Genomic DNA, 26,084 nt, shown 5'->3' with positions numbered 1-26,084 from the left:
AATCTGGATATAACTATCACTAGAGTAGTGTACGTAAGGGTAGCTGAGGAATTTAATGCTCTCTTGACAATAAAAAGGTTTAATCCTGGAAACAGCTATTCGCTTTTTCAAAATGTATTTAGTTGCCCATGATTAGTGAAATAATTGGTCTTATCTGAATAAGAAGTTCATCTTAGTCTAGAAGAAAGAAGCTATACAGGTTATCCATGTACACCCTTACGTTCACAGGAATTAGGGCCTAGATAAGGACCTGTTAGGCTGTTAGTACAAGTCCTACATTTCTCTGTCTGTATCATATAATCATGTTCTATAATAGTAAAACAAATATAACGGATGTAAAATAAACACAAAAGTCATTGCAAGTTTTATTATTAGGTACAAAAGTTATACAACGTAATTCTAAAAAATATATACAAAGTTCATTCGTCACAAAAAATTAATTGTTGTGTACAAATTTGCTTAAAAAATAAGGCACGCAAGTTTAACTACGACACGATTACAGTTTTAGTTCTTTAGGGATTCGTGCCTAGCGCTTGTACCCCAGTTTTGATCGACTGGATACAATCTAGCACTTAATCCGCAAACTTCTCTCAAAAAGACTCATCTCGTTTGAATCAAAAGAGGTTTATGAGAAACTAGAAAAAAGAACAATCAACAATAGACAAAATTAATTGGTTATGTCATGTCGTTTATCTAAAAGAAGAGTATACAGTTTAAAAGTGATGCAAACAAATATCCCACTATTTAACTGTTTCTAGCCTACTTAAACTATGTACATTTCTCTTTCTTTTTTGTGAGTCCAGATCTATCTTTGAACTCTGTAAGATAGCTTGACGTAAGCTACATTCGTTAAAATAACCTAACGTTGACAAACTATTAAAGCAGAGAACCAACGTTATTCAATTCTGGGGACCAGTGACTGAATTAAAACCAAGTTTATGAGGCTACATCTTAGTATGAACTATTTCTATGGAAGGCATTATTCGGGAACATGACTAGACATTGTGATTGTCTTAGATAAATTATTGTCATCTGCAATCGCCACTTGACCAGCATTTGAAAGCTTTCCTTATTGCTTGGGAGGTAATGTCTCTTTTACCAGACGCAAACCTGAGTGATCTTTCGCGAACACTTCTTCTATTCGGAGGTAAGTATTCAGTGCCCGGTCTCTCAACAAAAACACTAGGAGTAGGAACAAACCCAGATGTGGAACCACCAGCGGAATTAGAAAAGGAACTTGAGCCGGATTGAGAAAATGATTGTGTATTCGGTATGGGGATTTCAATTTGAACTGGAGCAGACTGCGATTGGGGTGCAAAAGGTGGCAAATACTCTCTACCAGGAGTAGAAGAGGGTGGCAGAGGTTGGGGGGTAGATGATGGCGGGGGAGGTGGTGGAGGTGGAGGAGGAGGTGGTGGTGGCGGGGGTGGTGGTGGGGGTGGTGGCGGAGGAGGTGGTGGTGGGGGAGCAGGAGGTAAATATGTGTTAGAAGGGGGTGGAGAAGGACGTGGGGGTGGAGGAGGAGGTGGTGGGGGCGGAGGAGGAGGTGGTGGGGGCGGAGGAGGGGTTGGGGGTGGAGGAGGAGGGGGTGGCGGTGGAGGAGGAGGTGGTGGTGGAGGAGGGGGTGGTGGTGGTGGAGCAGGAGGTAAGTACGTGTTAGTGGGTGTTGGAGGAGGACGTGGTGGTGGTGGTGGTGGTGGTGGCGGCGGCGGTGGCGGTGGTGGTGGAGGGGGTGGAGGCGGAGGAGGCGGAGGAGGTGGGGGTGGAGGAGGTGGTGGTGGTGGAGCAGGAGGCAAGTACGTGTTAGTGGGTGGCTGAGGTGGTGGTGGAGGAGGAGGTGGTGGCGGTGGAGGGGGTGGCGGTGGAGGGGGTGGTGGTGGAGCAGGAGGTAAATACGTGTTAACAGGTGGCTGAGGTGGTGGTGGAGGAGGAGGTGGTGGCGGCGGAGGAGGTGGTGGTGGCGGTGGAGGAGGAGGAGGCGGTGGTGGTGGAGGTGGTGGTGGTGGAGGGGGTGGTGGTGGCGGTGGAGGAGGTGGTGGTGGAGCAGGGGGTAAATACGTGTTAACAGGTGGCTGAGGTGGTGGTGGAGGAGGTGGCGGTGGTGGCGGAGGAGGTGGTGGTGGTGGCGGTGGTGGCGGAGGAGGTGGTGGAGGTGGGGGTGGTGGTGGTGGTGGCTGAAACCCTCCTGCTGTTTGATACTCGTACCCAGTTCCTCCACCCGAAGTTGCTCCCTGGTAAGCAGGAGCTGGTGCAGCAGGGGCTGGTGCAGCAGGAGATCCAGAAGGGTATCCTCCTTGACCACCACCAGAAGAGTAACCCCTTTGTCCTGAACTTGATCCTGAAGAATATCCTCCTTGACCTGAAGATGAGGAACTTGCACCAGAAGAGTAACCCCCTTGTCCTGAACCAGAACCGGAAGAGTACCCTCCTTGGCCTCCACCAGAAGAATAACCACCTTGTGCAGATCCTGATCCTGAAGGATATCCTTGTGTTGAACCTGATCCTGTAGAATATCCTCCTTGGCCTCCGCCAGAAGAATAGCCACCCTGTGCAGATCCTGATCCTGAAGGATATCCTTGTGTTGAACCTGAGCCCGTAGAGTATCCTCCTTGGCCTCCCCCAGAAGAGTAACCACTTTGTCCTGAACTCGATCCAGAAGACGAAGAACTTGCAGAGGAACTTGAAGAAGAGCCTGCTGACGAGCTTCCACTTGAAGGCAAGTTAAATGAAACCTGTGGTCTATCATAGTTGTATCCCTCTTCAGCTCTACATAACGTGATCCAGGCCAACGCTGCAATCGCCTGAAAATTGAAGGGCGCAGATGACGATTTGAAACCATAACAATACCTAAATTAAATACTAACCAGACAAGTTTGTCTTCATTAAAGGTAGTGCTTTAGATAGTTCATTGCTAATCTTTCGTCATGAGCATAAAAACCGGTGTTACACAATCGAAACTATACATCCAGTTTCAGTAGTTGCAGGCTTAGCTTACAAGGAACGTGTCGTACCACAATTTGTGGTCCACTCGCAAATATTTAGTACCATCACAACACATTTAAAAGCCCACAATTTTAGATCAGTCTAAGCCACGCACCTTCATTTGCATAACACACTTGTAGGAATTTGGGCCCAATGGACGGTGTGGTTATTACTTTTCTTTTTTACTTTTTTAGAAGAATTTTAAATTTAATTTTTTCGCCAACATCATTTTGTAGAGGCATCAACTTGGCTATTGTTTAGTGTTTAGATACGGTAACAATAATGTTATGTTAAATAAGATAACTACCTCGGATAAAAACGTCATTCGGGCTACAAATGTCAGCAACTTCCCATTGTAGGCTACTAGTGTTTTAAAAGAGGGATTGCAACTCGTTAATCCAACTCACGCTGCGGTTGACTTCACCGCAGCCTTGGATAATTTGAATAGTTGTGGTCTCGCTGCCACACTACATGTGGTTAGGTAAAACACGAACGTAAAACCTATGTTTATTAAGAGAATAGAGAATCCCATTTACAAGTTAAAGATGTAGCTAGATTTAAAAGGATGTAAATTGACGTAATATAGCCACAAATTAAGTGTGGTTTTAAAACTGAAAGGACAAATTATTTTAACTGCTGTAGTAAGTCTACAGTGTTTCACAAAAATTCAGAGCCACTCGCATCAAAATATAAATCAAACACGTCAAAATCAAAATATATTTAGATTTTGCTCATCCGCCATTTTGTATTTTCAAAAGCCGTACAGTAGCTAAAAGCCTATATTGGTGGGTTCAAATCTGAAACTCGGTATGAATTTAAATTTGTATTGAAAGACAACATTTATGAAAACAAGCCATTAAATCAACCACTACCCTATATTATTTAATTCTTTTTGTCTATGCCTATATGTACTGTACGACATCAAATTAAAAAAGCATTTATAAACTCAAATACCATAATAGGTATTTTGGTTGTAAAAATTAAGGTTACCTAATAAATAATTAAACATGGTTAGGATTTTTAATCATCAAAATTCCAAAAAGGTAGCCACTAAAAATTATTGTTGCATTCCACATTAACTCGTAACTAAATATAACCAAAGAACAAATAAGAGTTTTTTTTGCATATTTTTCTTATGTCCCCCCTTCACGTTCCAAGGACGATAGATTCTAGCACGAAACTGTTTTACAAATTACTTCAGGCTAGTAATAGAGGGCTGTGGCATTATCACATGGATAAAATCCATTGATGGTTGGCCGGATTTGAACCCTCATCCTCGGGCTCCGAAGCCCCGCGCTCCACCATTAGACCAGCTCACACCCTACGCACAAAGAATAGCCAACTAAAATAACTAGGCGAATGACACATTAAGTGATAAAATAATTATCTGACAAAAATGTATGGCCGTTTAAAAGAAAAATTCTAATGTCTGAGACTTATTGGACAATTTAATTATGTTCAGAAGCAATGTCGTATTTTTTAGAAAGGTTCCCAAATGTCCGAAAATAAATTAAGATCTTTCAAAATATTACCAAGTTGCATAATGTCCAATACTGCATAACTGACGAGTCACCGTTAACAGATAAAACTATGAAATGTGAGGGATGTTTAAGAATAAACGTGCTCGAAGCCGACACTAGACACTATATAAAAACTCAGTTACCTATATAATTTTTAATCGTTACGAAAATGGATCAGTTACTACAATTCGATAGTCATTTATAAAATAATTACTTTATGAATTCAGACAACTAATTACGAATTAAGACAAATCATCCAGTTAAAAAATCAAGAGAATCAAAATAGTCTCATGACTTCCAAACAAATTTAATAAAAGGCCAATAACATCAAAGTATTGTCAAAAATACTACCAACTGAATTCACAAACACATTAGTTAGTTCTGAGTCAAAATTGAAAGTACTCACCAGCAGGGCCTGTACAGCCCGACGTTTCGTGTTGATCTCTCCCGTCCTCATCCTGCATCCATGTCGCGCACCATTGTCACGAAGATCCACCCGGGACTCTTATAAACTCTAGGTTGGTGTCGACACGGAGTGGCGGGCCTGGCAGCCCTTAGGTCAAGGTCTTGGATCCTCGAATTTAGTCGCAATTTCTAAACGTTTCTGTCTTCCGAGAACTAGATGTATTTCTAGTTTCGTTATAATGAGGCTACTTAGTTGGTACTGTATTTTGATCAATGTAAGTTTCTTATACGTGTTATAGAGTTGCATTTTTGTGTTTAGCAATTATTGGCTATTAAGAGTTAGTGGTAGTTTAGTATCCTTAGAAACTAAGACGACCAAAAAACTAATGGTCCCTGGGTAAAAAAATAATAATAGTTTCCAGTCACAGTCACACGTGCAGCTCTTGCCTATGTGTGCTGATTTAATAAGGAATTTAAACCAACTTGTACTACAGAATTTATTTTTATTTAGTTTTAGTTGATATTAGTTGTTATGTAATTTTTTCGTCATCTTCGTAAGTCAGCTTTTTAACTTGTTTGTACATGTATATATTTTAATTTATTTTACTTTATTAAATCAATTATGTTACAGGTTGTCTCAGGTCTTGACCAACAATGTTACTATTGTCAATGTCTTGTTCATATTTTATTAACACTTCTGTGATTTATGTCCTAATTGAACCAAAAATAAATGCTGTAAAAAACAAAGAAATTACACTCCTGGCCCAAAAGTAAACAGGTTTGTAACTGTCAAACATGTCTAAATCAACTGTTACGGTTATTTGTTTAATATTCGGGCCAATGACGTAATTGGTTTATGTTTATGATCCATACTGTTTCTTTTTTCCATCGATCTCTAACCACTATTTTCATATGGAACCTCGGCATTTATTCCAAATACTTTTCATAAACGGGAGATGAGTGTAGAATGGATTGAAGTGCATTATAGCTTTGTTACTGTCTAGATCTCTTTGCGTCTTAGACCATAAATAGTCCAATGATTCCGAAACATTTGAATACAGCTTGGGGACTTGAAAAATCTATTATTTCTCAAGATTGCATTGGCTACCTTCAGCATGTTATGTGAACACTACAACCATTAAATCATCACAGTTAGTATTTAGTTAGGTATCTTTCGGTGATTCAAAATTCATAAATTATTTTGAATCTAGTAAATTCATAGATTCAAAATAAAGCTTTAGGATCCTAAATATGTTGTTATTCGGATCGTGCATGTACGGGGGTTTCTTTTCGCGCGCAAGAGAACTAAGATGAGATTGTTGTTAAGTATTTGTTTTTTGAGTTATATTATTGATTTAACTCATGGAGTTGTGATGATCATGGAGACATGTTTAGTATAAACTACAAACCAGAATAGTTATTTAAGTTACTCGTATTTGTTTTCTAGGTAAAGACATGCATTTGTATGCTGAAATACTGCATGTTTAATATACGAATTTCAACGTTTACACAGCCTCTTATATGTAGAGTTTGGTCCAAACCTACATCGTTTTAGAAATTTATTGCACTGAGGGAGTACGATTTTCATGGAGATATCTCAAACACACAGACAGATCTCCTCGCGTAAGGAACCTTTTTAACTTAACAACTTAACACACTTAACACTGAAATTACAGTTTAGTATCCTAGGAACCACCAAGTTACAGCACACATGTCAATCAATTATCAATTCCTTTAAATATTGCCTTAAAGCCTTTGGTGATCGGTCGGATTCGAACCAATGCAACCAAAACAGAAGTTCCAATATCTAAACAGTTCAAGTGCACCTCACAACTAATACAATATTATAAAATATTGATGGATACAACAATCTCCCAAAACGGATATTTTTTGCTCACACCATTTTTAAAAACAAAAGCTTTAATTCTATAAACCTGGTCACTAAACTGGGAAAAACATGCAAAAAATCAACTATCTATAACATTGCATATTTTTACCAACAAACATAAAACTGTGATCTTAAAACCATCGTTTAAGATTATCAAATTTCGTTTTCCAGAGTTTACACAACATCCAATGTAATGACGCAAATAGAATATAATTTTTACTGGAACTTTCCACTCAGAGCTTTACAGCTACAAAGTACAGTTTGAGTGGGTAATTGTAGATTCAGTTGCATAGTTCTACAGACTATTTCCAGCCGGGTGGTAACGGCTGATGTCACTCGAGCAATTACAGTGTAATTGTAGCGTACAATGTAAAGAGCTTCACTGCGCCGGTCTGATTCACGAGCGCGCCGTAGTGCTGACAGAATACGGCGCATGCGCACTGAGCAGATCACGTTTCTGCGCAGCTATAACACGATAACTGTAGTATTTGCTCGATTGTTTTCTTACGCGTACAATTTGCTTGAACCCTGACCAAATGTACGGTTGAGTTTATTTTCACTGTTTTAAATTAAATCGGCGTCTTTGAATGATTTGAATTGAATGAAGTAAGCCTCGCTCAGGTCTGAGCGTGGAACGTACATAATGTGTACGACAATTTGTAATTTGTACGATAATTTGGACGTCTCCCGCAATTTTAGTCTCTTGTGTCTGGCAACGGCAACACTGGTTCGTCTCGGAGGATATTTGTCATGTTACGACAGGACAGACAGGTTGCGAGAAAAGACGTTAACAACCATTTATATTCAGTTTTGTCAGAAACCCTGGCCTGATTATGACCCAGTGTAGTTGAATCCGGTGTTATACCGAATCCTGTATACCGAACCCAGTGTTATAGACTTATAGATAGACAGACAAGATTGAATATATATTTTCCAATTTTAAATAAAATGCCGTTGGCATAGAAGACGCAAAAATCATGGTTTTGGAGAGGTAAAAAAGTATAGTCATCTTTACAACATTAGGTATTTTAAAACTTAGCAAGCTAAATATCACCAGCAACATGTGTGATAGACTAACATAATGTGCATTTTAAAATATTAGAACTTTAGCTGAGAAACGTCTATGTAAGGCTAAGACAAGAACAAGTAATTTTTGATAAAATATGGAAGACTATCTACGGAAACGAAACTTCCACTATAAAAATCAGACATTTGATTTTAAACGCATTACTTGAAATTGATTTAAAATGAAGTGGAAAAAATGAATTTTTTACAAGTAATAAATTACCTTCGTATTATATTATTTATTTTAGGTTTCTTGCATATTTAGAAAGAAAGCATTAAAAGAAATGCATTTGTTTATCTATACACCTATAATATTTAATTAGTTTCATCATAGGAAATATACTAAATGGTAGAAATAACCTAAAGAAATTCTATAGAAAAAATTGTGTGATGTAGCTTTGTTACTATTGACTTAGTTCAGTCGTTTCTTTAGTCAGTTCAAAACTTTAAAAAGCTAATAACATTGCTTGATGCCTTGAAATAAAAGCTGACATTTTTTAGTTGAACCGGCGACATTCTGAATAATAAAAATGGCAATATAAGATCCAGCTTTTCAACATTTGCAAAACCCGCAGAACGAGCAAGAATTCTACCATACAAACTAGTTAAGAGTCGAGAGTTGCGCAAGGTAGGTAACTAAGATGACATTGCTCCTAGCTTCTGTGGAGATATGAGAAACCACGAATGTTGCCAAATAGTTCGTCCGCCGGCGGTTTGTGGATTCCCAGGGCGCTCCGCAGACCGAAATTGGGACTCTGGTCTTGGTGCATTTACCGCTTATGTTCCCTGAATAACGAGTTATGGATACGTTGTAAAATTTACCATAAATTGGGAAAGGAAAAAACTCTTGACATTAAATGAGAACAAGAGCAGACATCAACATAAATAATCATTTTATAAGTCATTACTATTAAAGCGACGCACATCCAGCTAGGTGCGTAATTTAAGACGGAAATCCATAATGGTTTAGAAATAGTATGAAACTGCATATGTAGAGCTCTGGAAAGTGGCATAGACATCGCATTTTAAACGGTGGAAGATACGACATGTTTATATAATCAGGATTAATGTCTTTGTCAAGTTGTAGCGGGGTTTTCTTGCCATTATCCCCAAGTTTGTAAATAAATAAACAAACTGTTTATAAACGACTGCCGACGGTTTCTCGACAAGTCAGGACATAGTTTTACAACATAATATCATTATAGGTTCTCACTTAGTAGCACGTCTCCTCCACTGGCACTCAGGATTTTGTCCACTCTTTTCAATTATATATCATGATTTGTATGGAAACTCTTTTAATAGAATTATGAGGGAGCTTTAGACCGCAGGCAAGTGGTGCTGGTACAGTATCCAAAGTATTAATGCTCTTGATAGAGGGAGGGAGGTTTTCTTCGGTCCCCGAGGTCCTGGGTTTAAATGCTACCAATCACCATAGTGGATGTTATCTATGTGACAACACCTCTGTTGAACATACCTATACGTACTGCAGATTCGCCATACTAAATGTCAGCCATCAAATTTCTTCATCTATCAATTATCAGCAATTCTTTAAGATGGGGAAGCCACTATTTTGTGGTATGAATACGGTTTATCCAACTATATTGATTCTATTTTTAGCGCATTTATATAATTCTCCTTCCCTAAACTAATAAAATTTACCCACGGCCACAACTTCCCTCATAAGTATACCTGATTTAAGCATTAAATTGTAAATGGTTGTTAGCGTTGAATAAATAAATAAATGATTTAATCTATAGGTTAGAAACTATTGATTTTAAAACACTTTTACTTTTATATTATTACATGTTATACTGTTACTTGAAGGGAAAACATTTATTTTTCGTTGTTGGTCATCTTGTTTGTTGGTCAACTGCTGCTTGACTGTTGATAAGTTGAGAAAAAAATCCAGCTGTCACTTGTCTGTAAACAAACAAACACTCAAAAAAGCATTGCATGATGCAGGGTGCATTAATGAAATAAATATTTATCTTCTGCTTCTGCTATTCGTTCAATACTTACCAGTGAGTGTAGGCGTTTAGGATTTTCCAGTTTCAGTGGGCGAATCAAGATTGACCAGTTCTGGCATATAACCAGTTTTCTTACCGGTTTGGGCCAAATATTTAGTAAGTTGATATTCAATATATGACTCCTTTGTTACGTTACTCCGAATTAGGTCTAACCTCTAGGCCTAACTCATTTGGTAGGCCTAGCCAAGGGTCAGAGCCTATCTGGAGATGAAACTGAAAGTAAATATTACTCTAATTGTTATCATAGATACATTTCACAGAAATTAATTCCTTAGTTTTGCTTTTTACTTTTCTAATACTTAACTTACTTCTTGCGGAATCTTTATAATAGTTTTTTGGTACTTATTTATAAGGCTTAACTCACCTTATTTTGCTCATTCAGTTGTAAGTTACATGAATGTTATTCAATTTTCCAACTCCTACTATTTTATCTTAACAATTGGCGATTCTCATACAGTAAACCCTAGTAACATAGGCCTAGGGTCTCCTTCCTAAACAAATATTTTGTCCATAATCTTTGCTGGTTTACAGGTCAGGATAGGTCGACGAAGGAATCGCCATGGCTGGCTCTTCACGCTGGCTAGACACTGGATAACAAGCTTCATCCTCGGGGTCTGTGCGGCCTCCGTCGTCTTGTATTACACATTCAATGACAGACCTGGTAGGTAGGCTTAGAAGATAACATCAAGTCTTATATCATAACCCGACTTCTGACCAGGTTTGTTTGAGCTTGGGGAAGGACAGATAGGGTGAAATTAATCACCTGTAACTTACATAGTCACTAGGTGGTACACACAAATTTAAAAAAATACCAAATTCACTAAATATTTAAATTGGCCCATTTTTACCTTATCCATACACAATATGACCTATACTCTGTCCGTAGCTTACACTGATGAGTCCCACAGGTTCAGTGAATTGTAAGGATCGCCTAATACACTGGGATTTGCTTGTAACTCAATAGAATATAGTCATAGTGCTTCAACACTGATTTTTTGTGAAGCTGTGTTATAAGCGGTGTTATGTCCAAGACATGATTAGTCGCTAGAGTAGTATATACCATTTAACAAATGGTAAAGTTATCATCTAATTGTACTCAATCAAAGCACATGTTTGCTATCAAACAAGTTCCTCTCTTCATAGTGTCTAGTAGCCTACAATCAAAAGAAAGTCAAATAAATGCAACTAGTTGTATTTGTTTGTTTGGTGCTGAAAGATTTAAGGAGATAATATTTAATTCTTATCTACCCTATTGTTCATGTATTAAGCCCTAAGTAGATTCAGTATTAGGCTTATGTATCTCACATTATTTAGAGATTAATTGCCGAGTTTTATTATGAGATTTTTCTAACTACAGTAGACTCCCTCTTATCCGGACTCCTCGGGACCAAAGCACGTCCGGATAACGGTTTTTTCCAGTTAAACCGACGTCAGAAAAAACTCGTTATAACGGACAGTTAAATGCATACTTTATACAGTACCTATTTGACTTAAATTAAGGAGAGCATTGTATTTAGACACGTGGTCACTGGTCTCAAATCTTTCTCACAAGAACAGTCGTTTCAGTACCGCCCTCTTCCTGCCGATCTAGTCCGGTTAAACCGATGTGCTGATAACAATTTTCCGGTTAAAGAGATGTCATGTCTGCTGAGTGTAGTCCGGTTAAACAGATGTCCGGTTAAAAGGTGTTCGGATAAGAGAGAGTCTACTGTAAATGTAAGCTATGCACTGCTGGTGGTTTTATTTTATGACTAATTCCATAGGCCTACTCATCAAACTTGATAAAAACTGTTAACGCAGATTTCAACAACAACATGCTCGGTTTCAACAACAGAGAAGCTCGACTAGCTGGAAGAGTGAGAGAGATGGAAGAACAAAATCAACTTTTGCGTCGTCAGTTGACAGTTTCACAAAACCAGCTAGTGGCGGCAATGAAGACCAATCATACGGCAAAACTTCAGACCACACAGCTTCCATGTCAAAAACAAGAAGTAAGTGTAGATAAGAAGTGGATTTGAGAGCCTATGAAAATTCCTTAAAATTGTGATCAGATTGTGACAAAGTGTTAACTTGTTTTCCTGCAAATGAAGCAGATTAAAACCTACCATTTACTGACTAATCTCAGTTAATTTCTCCTTTGATCTCTTAATGTGACCTTGTCAAAATGTTGCATTAACAAATTTATACAAAACAAACTATCCAACTTTCATTATGTTTTACCTGTTTACTTTTTCTGTTCCGCAGACTGCAGACATCCCCAAGTGTGAAGTGATTCACGTTGCAATAGTTTGTGCCGGATACAACGCCAGCCGTTCAGTCGTTACCTTGATCAAGTCAATTCTGTTCTATCGTAAGAACCCACTTCATTTTCATCTGCTGGCCGACTCCGTTGCCCAAGTTATCCTGCAGACGTTGTTCAGTACATGGAGTGTACCTCAAGGTAATATCTTATTGAAATTCATTGTAATAACCTCGAAACTACAATATTTACTAATGGGTTTTTTACTAGCCTACGTATCGTCAGTTCCAAATTGTAACATTCAAGTGTTACATGTTTGGATCTGCTGTTTTTAATACTTCAGTGCTGGAAATAAATGAAATCTAAGACTTCTCTTATGCTGGAGCTAAAATTTATAATAGACTGCTTTAGTACGTAAATTAAAAATTCTAATTAAAAACTGTTAAAGTGCAACTTGTCACTGCCTATACTCTAGAAGAATATCTTTTAGCCTACATTATTATTTTATTTTAGAGACTTTTTCGTAGGTCAATTCTTTGTTTAGTTATTAAATAAACTGTAACCTATTCAATATCCTTTTACTTTGTCAGATATCGATCCTCGTAGAACGATTCGTAAAGTATACTTAAAGTTTATACCGATCACAGGACACAATATTTACAAAGTATTTCCAGTTATTTTCTCGAACTAAGGCAGAAAGCATCGCGATGCGTGCACGCTTACATCGAGCCGGCTGCGACTGGATTGTAAATACTTTGTAAATATTATATGTCCTCTGTGTTCGGTATAAACTTTAAGTGTATTTAACGGGTCTTTCTACGAGGATCGACCTGGTGATGTGACCGTCGTCACGAAAATCCGATCGTCATCTGACAAAGTCAAAGTACATTGAACAGGTAACAGTTTATTTAATAATTTAAGTCTTCAATATCCATTAGTAGGAAAATAAACTCTGATCTTATTTTTAGTTTTGACACACTTTGATCTACCGGATGTACAAATAAAGACATTAATTCAATTTGATTATACCCCCCTTAACCTAACCTCGTTCTCTCCGCAGTTGAGATGAGTTTCTACCTGGCAGACAATGTAGTGCCGGATGTATCGTGGATCCCCAACAAACACTACTCAGGTGTCTACGGCCTGATGAAGCTGACATTGCCCAAGGTGCTGCCTCCGGCACTGCAAAGAGTGATCGTCCTCGACACAGACGTTACGTTCGCCACAGACATCGCCGAGCTGTGGAAACTGTTTAGCAAGCTGCAAGAGAAACAGGTAGCATTCCTTTCCTTTGTTTCTTCTATTTTTGATTTCTGTTAGAAAATAAATCGTCGAATCTCTCAAAATTATATTTTGACGAAATCTATTGTAACTCATGTTATTTAATGATGAATAAAGATTTGATTTGATTTGATAACAAACGAATAATTTAGAGAAGCGTACTAGGTTATCTGTGCCACATTTTATAAAAACTACAAAAATTTACATTGAATATTTTTGTTCCAGAGTATCGGACTCGTCGAGAATCAAAGCGACTGGTATTTGGGGAAACTTTGGAAGAAACATCGTCCTTGGCCAGCACTCGGAAGAGGGTAACTAACTTACTAACATTTACATTGTGTAGCCTAAACTTAGCGTAACTTTACAATATTGTCACTTGAGGCCTTTATTTTGTGTTTTTGATCAGAATAGCTGTTGACTAGAGACTACACATACCAGACATATACAGTATAGTAACTAAACATTCAACAGCATGGCTACAAAAACCAAGTAGTTACCAAGCCAAATGGCTAGGCCGCAGCACTAGTCCTCACAACTAAATGTGGCTTATACTCTCAGACAAAAATGTTAGAATTTTAATAAATTTAACGTGTAATGGTTGAGTGGTGAATTAATACTATGATAGCTTTGTTACTTTGACTTATATCAGTTGGTTCTTAGCCTGGTCCATTTATTAAATGCCAAAAGATAGCTAGGTCCAATTTAAAACTATTGAAAAGCTGCAGACTTCACAGGTTTGGACTGGTAACCGTTTAACTAGTAGGCTATCTACAGCCACTAAGCTTCCCTACCTTACCTGTATGACATTATATAGCTTCCAGCATTGTGAATTCATCATGAGCCTAAATCCTACAAGTGAATTGATCTAAGCTTACCAGTATAATCCTGACCCAAACAGGTTTTTAAAATGTTATGGTTCACCAGCTACAACACCGGGGTGATTCTTCTGGAGCTGAAGCGGCTGCGGGAGCTCGGCTGGGGACAACTGTGGCGACTCATAGCGGAGAAAGATCTGATGACACACTACACGACGTCTCTGGCCGACCAGGACATCTTCAACGCGATCATCAAACAACACCCTTACCTCGTGTACAACCTGCCTTGTCAATGGAACGTCCAGCTGAGCGACAACACGCGGAGCGAGCTTTGCTACACAGAGGTCACCGATCTGAAGGTAAACTACATAGAGTAAAACTGAAGTGTATTTTAAAAGAAAGCCAAGTAGTTAATAAGAAAATTTTGGAATGGTATGGGTTTTATGTTGCTCATCTAAGACAATTTGAGTTCAGGGGTTAATGATACACTATAAATGGTCACAAACATAACACTTATAATTTGTATTAGTATGGGAGTTATTCCAAGTATGTTGCAGAGAAATGACATTTTTTCTCTACAACCTGTCTACAAAATTTCTATTTTAGGGGAAAATATTATTTTTATATTGTGAGATCCGTCACCACAAGGTGTTCCCGCACACCAGCTGAACAGAATGCTTACCTGCTTGAGTAATCCAAGCAATCTTGTCTACTTACCGTTTGAGATATCCTACGTCACCTTACCTGTTAGAGACATCCAATCAGTCTTGTCCGCTTACCTAAGAGAAATCCAAGCAGTCTCTTCCACTTATCTACTAAAGAAATCCATCAGATCGTTCACTTACCTGTTAAAAAAAATCCAAGAAGCGACGTCCACTTACCTGTTTAGAGAAATCCAAGCAGCGGCGTCCACCTACCTTTTAGAGAAATGTTAGCTACGTCGTCCACTTACCTGTTTGAACAATCCAAGCTGTCTCTTTCGCTTATCTGATAAATCCAAGCAGTATCATCCACCTACCTGTTGGAGAAGTCCAAGCAGCGTCGTCCACATACCTGTTAGAAAAAATAACAAGCAGCATCATCCACTTACCTGTTTCCAAGCAGCGTCGTTCACTTACCTGTTAGAGAAATCCAAGCAGCATCGTCCACTTATCTGTTAGAAAAAAAACCAAGCAGCATAGTCCACTTACCTGCTTTAGTTATCCAAGAATCCTGCTCCTCTGTTAGATGGATCGAAGAAGTTTGTTCTTTTGTTAGATATATCTTAGCTGTTTGTTCTTGTGCTAAAGAGACTAGCAGTTTGTTCCTCTGTTAGAGAGCTCCAAACGTCTATCGCTATTTATCAATCTGAGTGTCTATCCCTTTTCCCCAAACCGAATACCAACTTTAGAACCCAAGAATTATCCCGGCACATAACTGAAGTTATTCCCTCATGATGTTTTGTGACCTATTATTGTGTTTCGAGTGACCGCTGAACCTACATTTTTTCAGGTAAGTTTTGTTCAAGGAAAGGCTGTAGGCCAGAATTATTAATTGTAAGGAGGATAGCAGCTAATTTACCTTGAAGAAGTGCGGGCTGGCCACAGAACTTACAAAAGCAAAACTGAACACACAATATTTCGTCCTTTTGGGTGACTTTGTGAAATGGACAAAATATTGTCGAGACAAAATATTGTGTGTTCAGTTTATCTTCTCTCTTCTATGGCCTACCCGCACTTCTTCAATGTAAGCTAGCTAGCTCCTTATTCTCAAATACAAGTTTTCTCAGGTTAACTCCGAGTTTTCAAAACTATCCTGGTGGGGAAAATCCTTTAACACAAAATTTAACACTCGTTACGTTTCACATGTTCAACTACTGTACTTGATACGGTTATCCTTTTTAGGTTATCCATTGGAATTCTCCGAGCAAGTTGAAAGTGAAGAACAAACACGTGGAGTTCTTCCGTAACTTGTACCTGACTTTCTTGGAGTACGACGGGAACCTTCTGCGAAGAGAATTGTTTGGCTGCAACATCACCAAGACCACACTCAAAGAACGAGAACTGAGCAAGGTATGCTGCAAACCAACAATAATTGTACAATGTTGTTACTTTCCACCGTAATAATAAGCTATTTTTGAAATTGTTAGCTTGGCCTATAATTATTTAAACAATTCAAAGCATATTTTGTAAAAAATAAAAATGAGAGTGTTTATAATATAGCCTAGTATATAACTTAAAACTTAAAAATAATAAAAAAGTTCTATCCTAGATAGGCCTACATTTTTCACAAAACTGTTTTTTAATAATAACCTAAATTTGTCTTGGAACCTTTTTTTAACTTAACCTTCATTTGGTTTGGCTAATAACCTGATCATCTAAGGTTGTTAAGTTTGAGAAAATGTCATTTCTGTATTCAAAATTAATTGATAGTTAGATTAGTTTACTAAATTCTAAGGCTTACTAAGTTCACATTGAATTCTGATAGTTGATTGATTAATTCGGACATAGGACCGGTCCTGAAGTGGATATCCTGAAGGGAAGAGAGTCTAATGTATCATTTTTTTTATTTTAAGGTCTCTATAATCTAAGTCAAGTCTAACTTCATCCAACTTTCTGTCGTTTCTCAAAGTCCCTCTCTCTAAATCCCGAAACATCTCCTCAGCTGAACGAGGAAGACCCCTGTTACGAGTTTCGTCGCGCGAGAGTCAACAGGCTGCGTACGCACTTGTACTTCCTCGACTATGACTTTGAGCCGTCGACGGACGGAAGTGACGTGACGCTCGTGGCTCAGCTCTCCATGGACAGACTGCAGATGGTGGAAATGTTGTGTAAACACTGGGACGGTGAGTCAGTCGTCGTTTGCGTGTTTTTCGGTGATTATAAAAATCAGAATCCCTTTATTGTCTTTCAGCCACAAAAGCAATTGACGTTATCTCAAATAATTCAATAATATAACATCTTATTAAAACAAACAAATATTTAAGAAAGAGACGGAATAAGAATTGTGATATAACTGAGTACATAATGAGAATAACAAAGTATACAAGTCTATAACAAATCAAACAATGATCCAAGTAAAATAATAAACAAATTTAATTAGAGCATGGTTCATATAAATAATCAAACTTTAACAACACCCTTTAAATGACAAAAATAATAAAATTATAATAAAATACAGGAATATTTTAGGAAGGACCAGAGTACATTTACAAGTTTATACTCTACTGAAGATAGCTTAATTTATTTGTGCAAGAATGCACATTCACAAGACAAAGAAGAAAATTAACAGACTGCTCGACGCGTGGAAACTGTCAGGAGTTACTCCTTTATATGAATGACTTACCTCTAAACATTCATTCAGAATTAATTATTTTTGTAAGTCAACCTCTGCTTTTGCGATCGGATGTGCAAATTTCAGGAAATAAAACCTTGATCAAAAATTAAATTGGAAGGAACATGTTTGTTGGTTATTTGTAAAAAAAAATTAAATATTTATGTTTTTATTTCACATTGTGCATTGGTTAATGTTAGCAGAATAGTATGAAGTGATATGAAAAGAGGCCGCAGGCCAGGAAAACTCTTACCTTAAATTCCAAGCATTAGATGGGAGTGTCGAGTCCTATAGACTCGCCCAAGGTTGTGAAACTCATCAAAGCTATTCAGGAGTTTAAGAATAATTCTGCATCAAGTGATGATGAGGCTACAGCGTAAATAGCCTGTGTGTCTCCCGTACTTAAATATCACCCTAGAGTAAGAAGAGGGATCCGTAGACGGTTGACAAAGTTTTATCACTGCTGGTGGGTAGCAACTAAAGATTACAAGAGGAGATGCAGATGGGGAAAACCAGCAGATAATAACTGAAAACAGAAAGCTCGGGACTTTGGCAGGAGATTTGCAGCATACTTTCTGTGATGAACGAGAATATTGAAACTAAATTTGTAAGCATTTAATTTAAAGTATCAATCTCAGAATTCCCCAATTGAATTTCAAAACAGAAACTTTTCCAACGTTCGAGATTCGGTTTTGACACATCACTAATCAGTGTTGTGTTATGGGACTGCTCCTTCTGTATATATTAGCCTCCTTACTCTAATGCTTGCTCTCAGGTAATCTAACTGAACTCTTAAAAAATAAAAAAATCAATTCCTTATTCAGTTCTTAGTTTTCCTTTGAATCCTTCAAAATATAACCTCCAACAGATGATACAGTCGTTGCTCTTTTCACACAGGTCCGATCAGTTTGACGCTGTACATGTCGGATGCCGAGGCGCAGCAGTTTCTTAGCTACGCTCTCACCTCGGAGGTACTCAAAGACCGGAAGAATATCGGCTACCACATCGTCTACAAGGAGGGGGTAAGTCGAGTCATGGACTAAAATAATTTTCTGAGTAGAATGTCCACAGCTCAAGCTAGTTTGGATGTGTTTTTAGGATTTTTTGTGATTATAGCAGACTTACCTGAATGGGAAAAAAGCTGTGGTGGACGATTAGACCTGAAAAACCCTTCTCTTACTCTGAAATACTGTCTATGACAGTGAAATATTCCAATGTTTTTGCCATGTAGTTTAAACTTACTTTCACAGCAAAAGTATTTAATTCATTCTCGCTATTTACAGGACTTTTACCCTGTCAATCTACTCCGGAACGTAGCTCTACAACAAGTCAACACTCCGTACGTGTTTCTCACCGACATTGACTTTCTACCCATGTTCGGACTCTACGCATACCTAAAGAAGTCTATTCAAGCTCTGGATTTGGAATCATCAAAGAAGGTAAGAATCAATTACTTTAAATAAAATCATTTTAATTTTGCAAATTGTACAGTTTGGTACATTAAATAGTGTCACATTAGTTTTATTATCTTGGTACGGTAAAATCAAGTGATACATAACAGTAGTAGGCCTATATTGATTTTACTTGAAATATAAAATGCAAATAAAATGATTTTCCATAAAATAAGGAGGATAACAGCTAACTTACTTTGAAGAAGTGTAGGCCATAGAACATACAAAAGATACATTGAAAACACAATATTTCGTTCGGGGACTCACTTTCTCTACACTTGACAAAGTCACCCAGGGGACGAAATATTGTGTGTTCACGTGTTTAGTTTTACCTACCTGAGTGTAAACACCTTTAAATCACTCGTCAAGACTCTATACTAACACATATACCAAGGAGATATTTAGTCGCACCAACAAAGCCCTCTATCTCTCTCCATCTTCTGCATCTTCCTCTGTCGCTCCTATCCGCTCTATATCTCCCTTCACTTGTTTCCACCATTTTTGTTGTGGCCCCTCTTGGTCTTCTTCCTTCAGGATTCATCATTTACTACTTGTTTTAAATTATCATCTTCCCCTCTTCTCAAAACAAGCCCAGCCCATCTAATCCTTCCACATGTATCACAAGCTACGTCAACTACACGGACCTTTGTAAAATTCCCTTAGTTCTCTATTGTGTCTTTTTTTGCTCGTATCCACGCCAGTGGCATTTTTGTAATGAAGTATGAATTCAAACACTTTTAAGGGAAAGCGGTCCAAACCCATTAAAGTTTTTTGGATGTGCCGGGGATTGAACCCGTCCCTCCCGCACCGAAATCCAAAACGCTAACTACTAGTCTAGCAACACACACCTCTTTTCTTACACTCTCCTTCAAAAATGTGTACATAAATTTTTCAACAAATTTTATTTTCAAATATGATAATCTCTTTTCTTTTTTGGGGAAATTCTCATATTGGGAATAAGCTATTGTTTAATTTCCATGTTTCTGTTAAACTTCTTCGTAATGCAACAATGAATGTTTTTAAAATCTATACCTATGTTGTTTACTGTAGGCCCTGGTTGTGCCGGCGTTTGAGACGCAGCGTTACCGCACCAGTTTTCCACGCAGTAAGGCAGAGTTGCTGCGTATGCTTGACATGGGAACGCTGTTTACTTTCCGTTACCACGTTTGGACCAAGGGACACGCTCCCACCAACTACGCTAAGTGGCGTTCAGCGACTACACCGTATAGGGTATGTTTTGTGTCAGTATACGGTTACTTAAGAACTGTGGAAGTGTAAACGTACAGTTATGTCACCATGTTAAATTTGTAGGCAGCTTTTTTACCAAAATCGTCGTAGTTGATGTGAGCCTTCGTCAGATTGTGCTGATCTAAATTACTGATTTCTGTTGGATACACAATCTTTTACCAATCCAAACTAATGTAATTAATTATTGTGAGCCATTGCAGCTGTTATGACCCATCAACTTGGCCAGCAACGAAAAAATAAGGTAGAAAATAGAGTTTTAGACACAAGCGCATTCTGTGACTGGCTCACACAACAACGTTCTTTTTTAACAAAAAATTGGCTTCAGCTAGTCCATATAGATGGTACTGGTATTATGTACTTATGAAGTTAAACAGGGCAAAGCCTGTGGGTACAGCTAGTATATTATATTTGGCTTTTTCAATCACCCACCATTTTAATTTAGTTACTAACAGTAACAGAGGTAGTTTCTAATATGTGTGGAGGATTGGTGAGTTGGTTGTTCGTTCAGTAAATATTGCCACAGAATGTAAAACGATGACAAAAAAATCCCATTTATAAGCGCTTTCTTTAAAATTGATCAATACTGCTTTTACTGGACAGTCACATCACTACTTTCTTTGCTTGATGCAATGACCAGAAAAAGTAGTAGTGAAAAAAAAAATAGAAAATACTTAAGTTTATTTTGTCAACCAATAAACCACATGGAATACTGTAAGGCCTACCGCACACGAGAGACTTTTTGTCGGCCGACTATTTAGTCGTAGTCGGGAGTCAAAGTCGGCCCCATAGTGGTAAATCTGAGCGCGCACACGGGCCGACAGCAGCAAGACAGTCGGCAGACTGTCTTCAGACTGTCGGGGAGGTTTGGTGCTGACCGATTTTCCCGCCGACTGCTCCCCGACTCAACTGCCGTGTCTTATTGATAAAGGCACGGAGATAAGTTTGAGCGCGCACACTGACGACTAAAAAGTCTGTCTGTCTGGCAGTCGAGTGCGTTGTTATCATGTGTATTATTATTGTTATTGTGATAAGTATTGTTATTTGTGTGTTATTGTTACTATTATGGCTTCGACAACCACCAGTGCATGTGTTTTGAGGGACGAGAAAGTTGATAAACTTATCAATGAAGTTGAGGCACGGTCCCCTCCTTTATAATAAGGCGTTGAAAGAGTATTTGGTCATAATAAAAAAATAGCAACCTGCAGCAAACCTGCAGACTAAGTGAATTCCCATTTGCCTGATTTAATTTATTATTTAATCTATTTCAATAAAATTAGGATAAACGAGTACCTAGGTTTGCTGCTACAGGGAGGGTATTCAGGATGTGTTTTAGTAAAACATTAATAGCTGAGAATAAAATAAATAGATTTGCCAAGTTTTATCAAAATACATCCATAAACAAGCAAACTACAACAGTTTACTTGTTCTACATATAAATTACATGACAATTTTAACATTAAATATTTGGAATTTCCCTGTAACCATTATGATAACAATTAGCATGCTAAATTATTAGTTCTTCAAGCTCTGCAAAATGCTTTCTAAAGAAATTGCGGAATCTTTTGTTTTTATAGTAAAAAAAATGGGAAACCCCCATTTTTACCCTATAAAACCCCCCATAAACCCCCGTTCCCAAAGTCATGCTGGTTTGCGAACTCATTCGAATAAAATACATGTAGATTTACACTTTTGTACAAAATTTCATCAAAATCGGATAATTTTGTTCGATCTTGCTAACGAACAAATATATACAGTATATATGTGTGTGTGTGTGTGTGAATTTGAACGGATAGTGTTTTTGAAACACTATGTGTGTATTTGAAGCTGGGGTAATCAACACTCATTCATGACCACATGAAAGATTTGTCCGGATATTTCCTCAAATCCGAGTATAGAGATAAATCTGGCCTTTCAAGGTTCTTGGACTATAAATTAGATGCACCCAGTATTTTCTCTTAAGTTTTCTTCCACGAAATCTTGTCAGTAACGCACATATGACAGCGGTTTCTGTCATATACATCCATTTGACACTCGAAAGACGACTAAACAGTCGTGTCGTGTGCGCACCCATAGTCAACGACCAAACAGTCTTGACGACTTTTCGATTGTCCCCCCCGACTCCAGCCAGACAGATGGCCAACAGTCGGCCGACAAAAAGTCTCTCGTGTGCGGTAGGCCTAAGTGTGAAATAAGATCATTCTCAACAAAGCCTAATCCGAACCATTGCAGTTCTACCTGAAGTGTTTTGTGCGGATAACTCACTGTTTACTCTGTTTCCAGGTTCAGTGGGAGCCAGACTACGAGCCGTACGTGGTCGTCCGCAAGGACATTCCCGAGTACGACACTCGCTTCGTAGGGTTCGGTTGGAACAAAGTGTCGCACATAATGGAGTTGGAAGCGCAAGGGTTTGATTTTGTTGTGTTGCCCAACGCATTCATCATCCACATGCCACACGCTCCTAGCTTCGACATCGCTAGGTTCAGAGGCTCGGCTCAATATCGCAGGTACGGTTGAATACTGTTATAACCGGTATCAGCAAACTGACTCAAACTTTCTTCCATTAGCTAAGACATTTAATTTTTTGGATGTGTACAAAAAGCTACAGCAATACCTCTGCCATGGCATTTCCAGACAAATTAAACTTTATTGGTTTTATGTGTCACACACACACACAATATGTCCATTTAATATCAAATAAAAAAGAGAGAAAAATCTGTGTCCTTCTCCTCTATACTAATTGTAAAAAGAAGCAAAACAGGTGTTGTGTGCAATCCCTATTAAACTCAATAATACCGTCAACTTCCACCCAAGCCGGACACTGTTTTTATAAGGTGGGCCTCTCCTGCCAGCTAAGCCACAAATTATTGAGTCTAGTATGGGAATTCAAACCCACAAATGTGGAAAGACCTTTACGCTACACTCGTCAGTGTAACACCTTAGGCAACTGAGCTACCGTCACCTTCGGCTGGGTGCGAGAAGTGCTGCTATAAGCACACTAGCGCTCGCAGGTGAGTTTCAATGAACTAATGCCCAGAGCTATACTCAAGCTTTGGTTTGAAAGTGTTAATCAATAGACTACTGTCGTAACTATTTTATTTACATTGGAAATGCTTGTCACTTGTATGATGTCCGCAGGTGTTTGAAGATATTGAAGAACGAGTTTGTGAAAGAGTTGGGTCGCAGGTACTCCAGAGTGTTTGAGACCGAGGACAGCTGATCCATACTGAACAAGGACGGCCAGTGTCTCTTCTGTACAGTCTGATAATCAAGGTAAAGTCCTAGAGCCTATGAGACCTAGTCGGGCAGGTTGACTCCGGTAACTTCTTGAAATATAACATGGGCAATGACTCCTACTGGTCTCACGTGAAAACTACTTAACTAGTGGGTTAAAACAAAACTGAAATGTTGATACCACTCAAACTTTCCCAACGTTTTGAGAATCAATCAAATTTAGTCTGCATTATTATGCTTTGAAAATAAATTCTTGATCAGCATCGTACGTGTTATAATACTACCTGAAAGTAAAAAAGAATATGTCTAATAAGGCGCGTAACAATATATTTACACTTTTACTGTTTACTCACAAGAGGGTAAATACTGTTCAAGATATTAAGTGGTGATCGATTTCGATTGGACACTCCAATCATCATCAGACCCAATAGGCGATTGATACGATTCGGGAAAAAGGTAATTAGTTCGCGAATAATGTCATTCACCTATTGCGTTTTATGATGATAGGAGTGTCCAATTAAAATCGATCACCACTTACCATCTTTCATATGTATTTACCGTCTTGTGAGTCAACAGTATAAGTGTAAATATATTATTACTAGCTGTACCCGCGGGCTTTGCCCCGTTTAACTTCATAAGTGAGCTCGTTCGCATGGCTCAATCACGTCCTGGTTGAAGTTCGTTCGCTACGCTCACTCACTTTTAGGTTAGAGCTCGTTTGCTGCACTCACTTGCCTTCAGGTTAGCTCGTTTGCTACGCTAACTCACCTCCAGGTTGAAGTTCGCTCGCTACGCTCACTCAACTTTTGGTTAGCTGTTGTCATAAATGTAAAAGAAATAATAGTGCTGCATCCTGTTGGTAATCCTTGTAACTTTAATGCTATTGAACATCATGGAACAGAACCAACTTGTTTAATTGAAACAGCTGTTAAGATTCATTAATTCCATTTAAATGTGAGTACTCATAAGGTTAACATGGGAAACTCTAGAGCCACTGGGGCGGAGCCCAGAGGTCGGAGGGTAAAATCCTTTCTTAGTGAGCGTCTACTACCCAAAAGGAAGATTCCTGCCAAGTTTCAGGTTCCCTAGGTCTTATGGTTTCTGAGATTTCGTGATGAGTGAGTGAGTCAGTGGTATTTGAGCTTTATATATATAGATTACAAGTGTTGTTAGACATATTTTTTGTACTTTCAAGAATTTTTTTTTTAACACAAAACACTAGAAATGTTTCCAATTCAAATCTAAAAATTCGAATAAAAAACAAATGCAAGATTTAATTGACTCAATTCCACAGTGGAATTTTGAATTTTGCTGCAAACTTCTGTAAAAAACCCATTTCCAGTTTAATGAAATCAAATATTGTACGACAGACAATTCAAGCGATACGATTGGCTTGTGTCTTGCCAACACGAGATTATCGGTTCTGGTATTGTGTATGTATGTTACCGCAATAGCTGACGGAGTCAGGCAACTGAATGTTATTTATAAAAATATTTTAGAATTAAGGATGATCTACTTATATTTTGTTCCAGAGATCGGTCGTTCTACTTTTCGTCCCACCTGATAATGCCAGGATCTTGCCTTTCAAGTTTAATTATAAGCTTGATTTAAGTCTATCATTACTGTAAACTATCCATGACCTTCTCTCTTTAACGTAAAGAAGCGACTTATTTTCATAGGTTTAACAATTTTACAAAGTATTATGCATTTTTAAAGTTATCTATTGTTTTCTTGTTATTTTAACCTTTGTGAATTTAGTTTTTAAATATGATTTAGGATCCAAAGGGTTCTTTTATTTTTAGATGAGGAATCATACTGATCTCAATAATTAATTTTAAACTCTCTATTGTTAGCCTCGAATCTATTTTTAGTAACTAGAAATCTTTGGTTGTCTGCAGTTTCAAACATGGGTTGGTATACCATTGTCAAACCATGCTTATGGTTATACCATTACTCATCAGGAACATAATTATACGCCGTAGCTTCAACAAAATGTCCCTGAAGGAAAGTGTTTGATGATGGAACACTAACCATAACAGAACACCTGATCTAGACGACCAAGGTATTTATAGGTTATTATTTTAACCAAAAATTATTTTTGAGTGAATAATTGTACATCTTCAAACTGTTTAACATTATTGTTATAATTAACGACATTAGATTAACACTTACTAAATTATGTATAGGATATACATAATGCTTAAAAAGCAAAAGGCATACTTTATTCTGATTTAATTTTTTTAGATTAAAGAATCAATTATTTTATTCAGTATTGCAAATAAAGACTGATCTTTGTTTAACACTTTTCTACATCTTAGTTAAAATTATGTACTTATTTGTATTTGTTATCTTTATTGCACTTTAAAATATTGTGCACGTATTAAATTATTATTTTATACATATCAAATTTTACAGGGTGTTTTGAGTATACTCTATTACTGAATTTGTATAAAATCTTGAATGTGCAAAAACTTAAATATATGTAGTATAACGTTATTTTTATACCCACCAAAAAATAAACAGATGTTAGTTACAGCATTCTTAATAGTTAAGTTTCCATCCAGTAGACAAATGCTTGTATTTTTATTTTTAGCGTCGTACCTTTCTGTGATTGAATTCA

General features: G+C 37.8%; 2 protein-coding genes across 2 annotated transcripts; one reads left to right on the top strand and one right to left on the bottom strand.

Moving 5' to 3' along the window:
• Positions 1-1,028: 1,028 nt before the first annotated feature.
• LOC128984812 (uncharacterized) lies at positions 1,029-4,965 on the bottom strand. Its single transcript, XM_054404180.1, has 2 exons — positions 4,909-4,965; positions 1,029-2,801 (listed from the first exon to the last, which is right to left on the bottom strand). The coding sequence occupies exons 1-2, from the start codon at positions 4,957-4,959 to the stop codon at positions 1,029-1,031; spliced, it is 1,824 nt and encodes a 607-aa protein (XP_054260155.1). The 5' UTR covers positions 4,960-4,965.
• Positions 4,966-9,878: 4,913 nt separating this feature from the next.
• Positions 9,879-25,678, top strand: LOC128986092 (xylosyl- and glucuronyltransferase LARGE2s-like). Its single transcript, XM_054406218.1, has 15 exons — positions 9,879-9,983; positions 10,419-10,548; positions 11,688-11,878; positions 12,132-12,327; positions 13,187-13,401; positions 13,633-13,718; positions 14,332-14,581; positions 16,106-16,273; positions 16,866-17,046; positions 18,432-18,556; positions 18,818-18,973; positions 20,036-20,215; positions 22,514-22,737; positions 23,369-23,503; positions 24,997-25,678. Exons 3-14 carry the CDS (start codon positions 11,702-11,704, stop codon positions 23,448-23,450), a joined length of 2,040 nt encoding a protein of 679 aa, XP_054262193.1. The 5' UTR covers positions 9,879-9,983; positions 10,419-10,548; positions 11,688-11,701; the 3' UTR covers positions 23,451-23,503; positions 24,997-25,678.
• The last annotated feature ends 406 nt before the right edge of the window (positions 25,679-26,084 follow it).

This window comes from Macrosteles quadrilineatus, unplaced genomic scaffold (genome assembly GCF_028750875.1).
Source record: "Macrosteles quadrilineatus isolate MER2022 unplaced genomic scaffold, UCM_ALF_1.0 Scaffold_2__2_contigs__length_208266976, whole genome shotgun sequence".
NCBI lineage: Eukaryota > Metazoa > Arthropoda > Insecta > Hemiptera > Cicadellidae > Macrosteles > Macrosteles quadrilineatus.
This window is presented reverse-complemented; position numbering and strand designations above follow the sequence as displayed.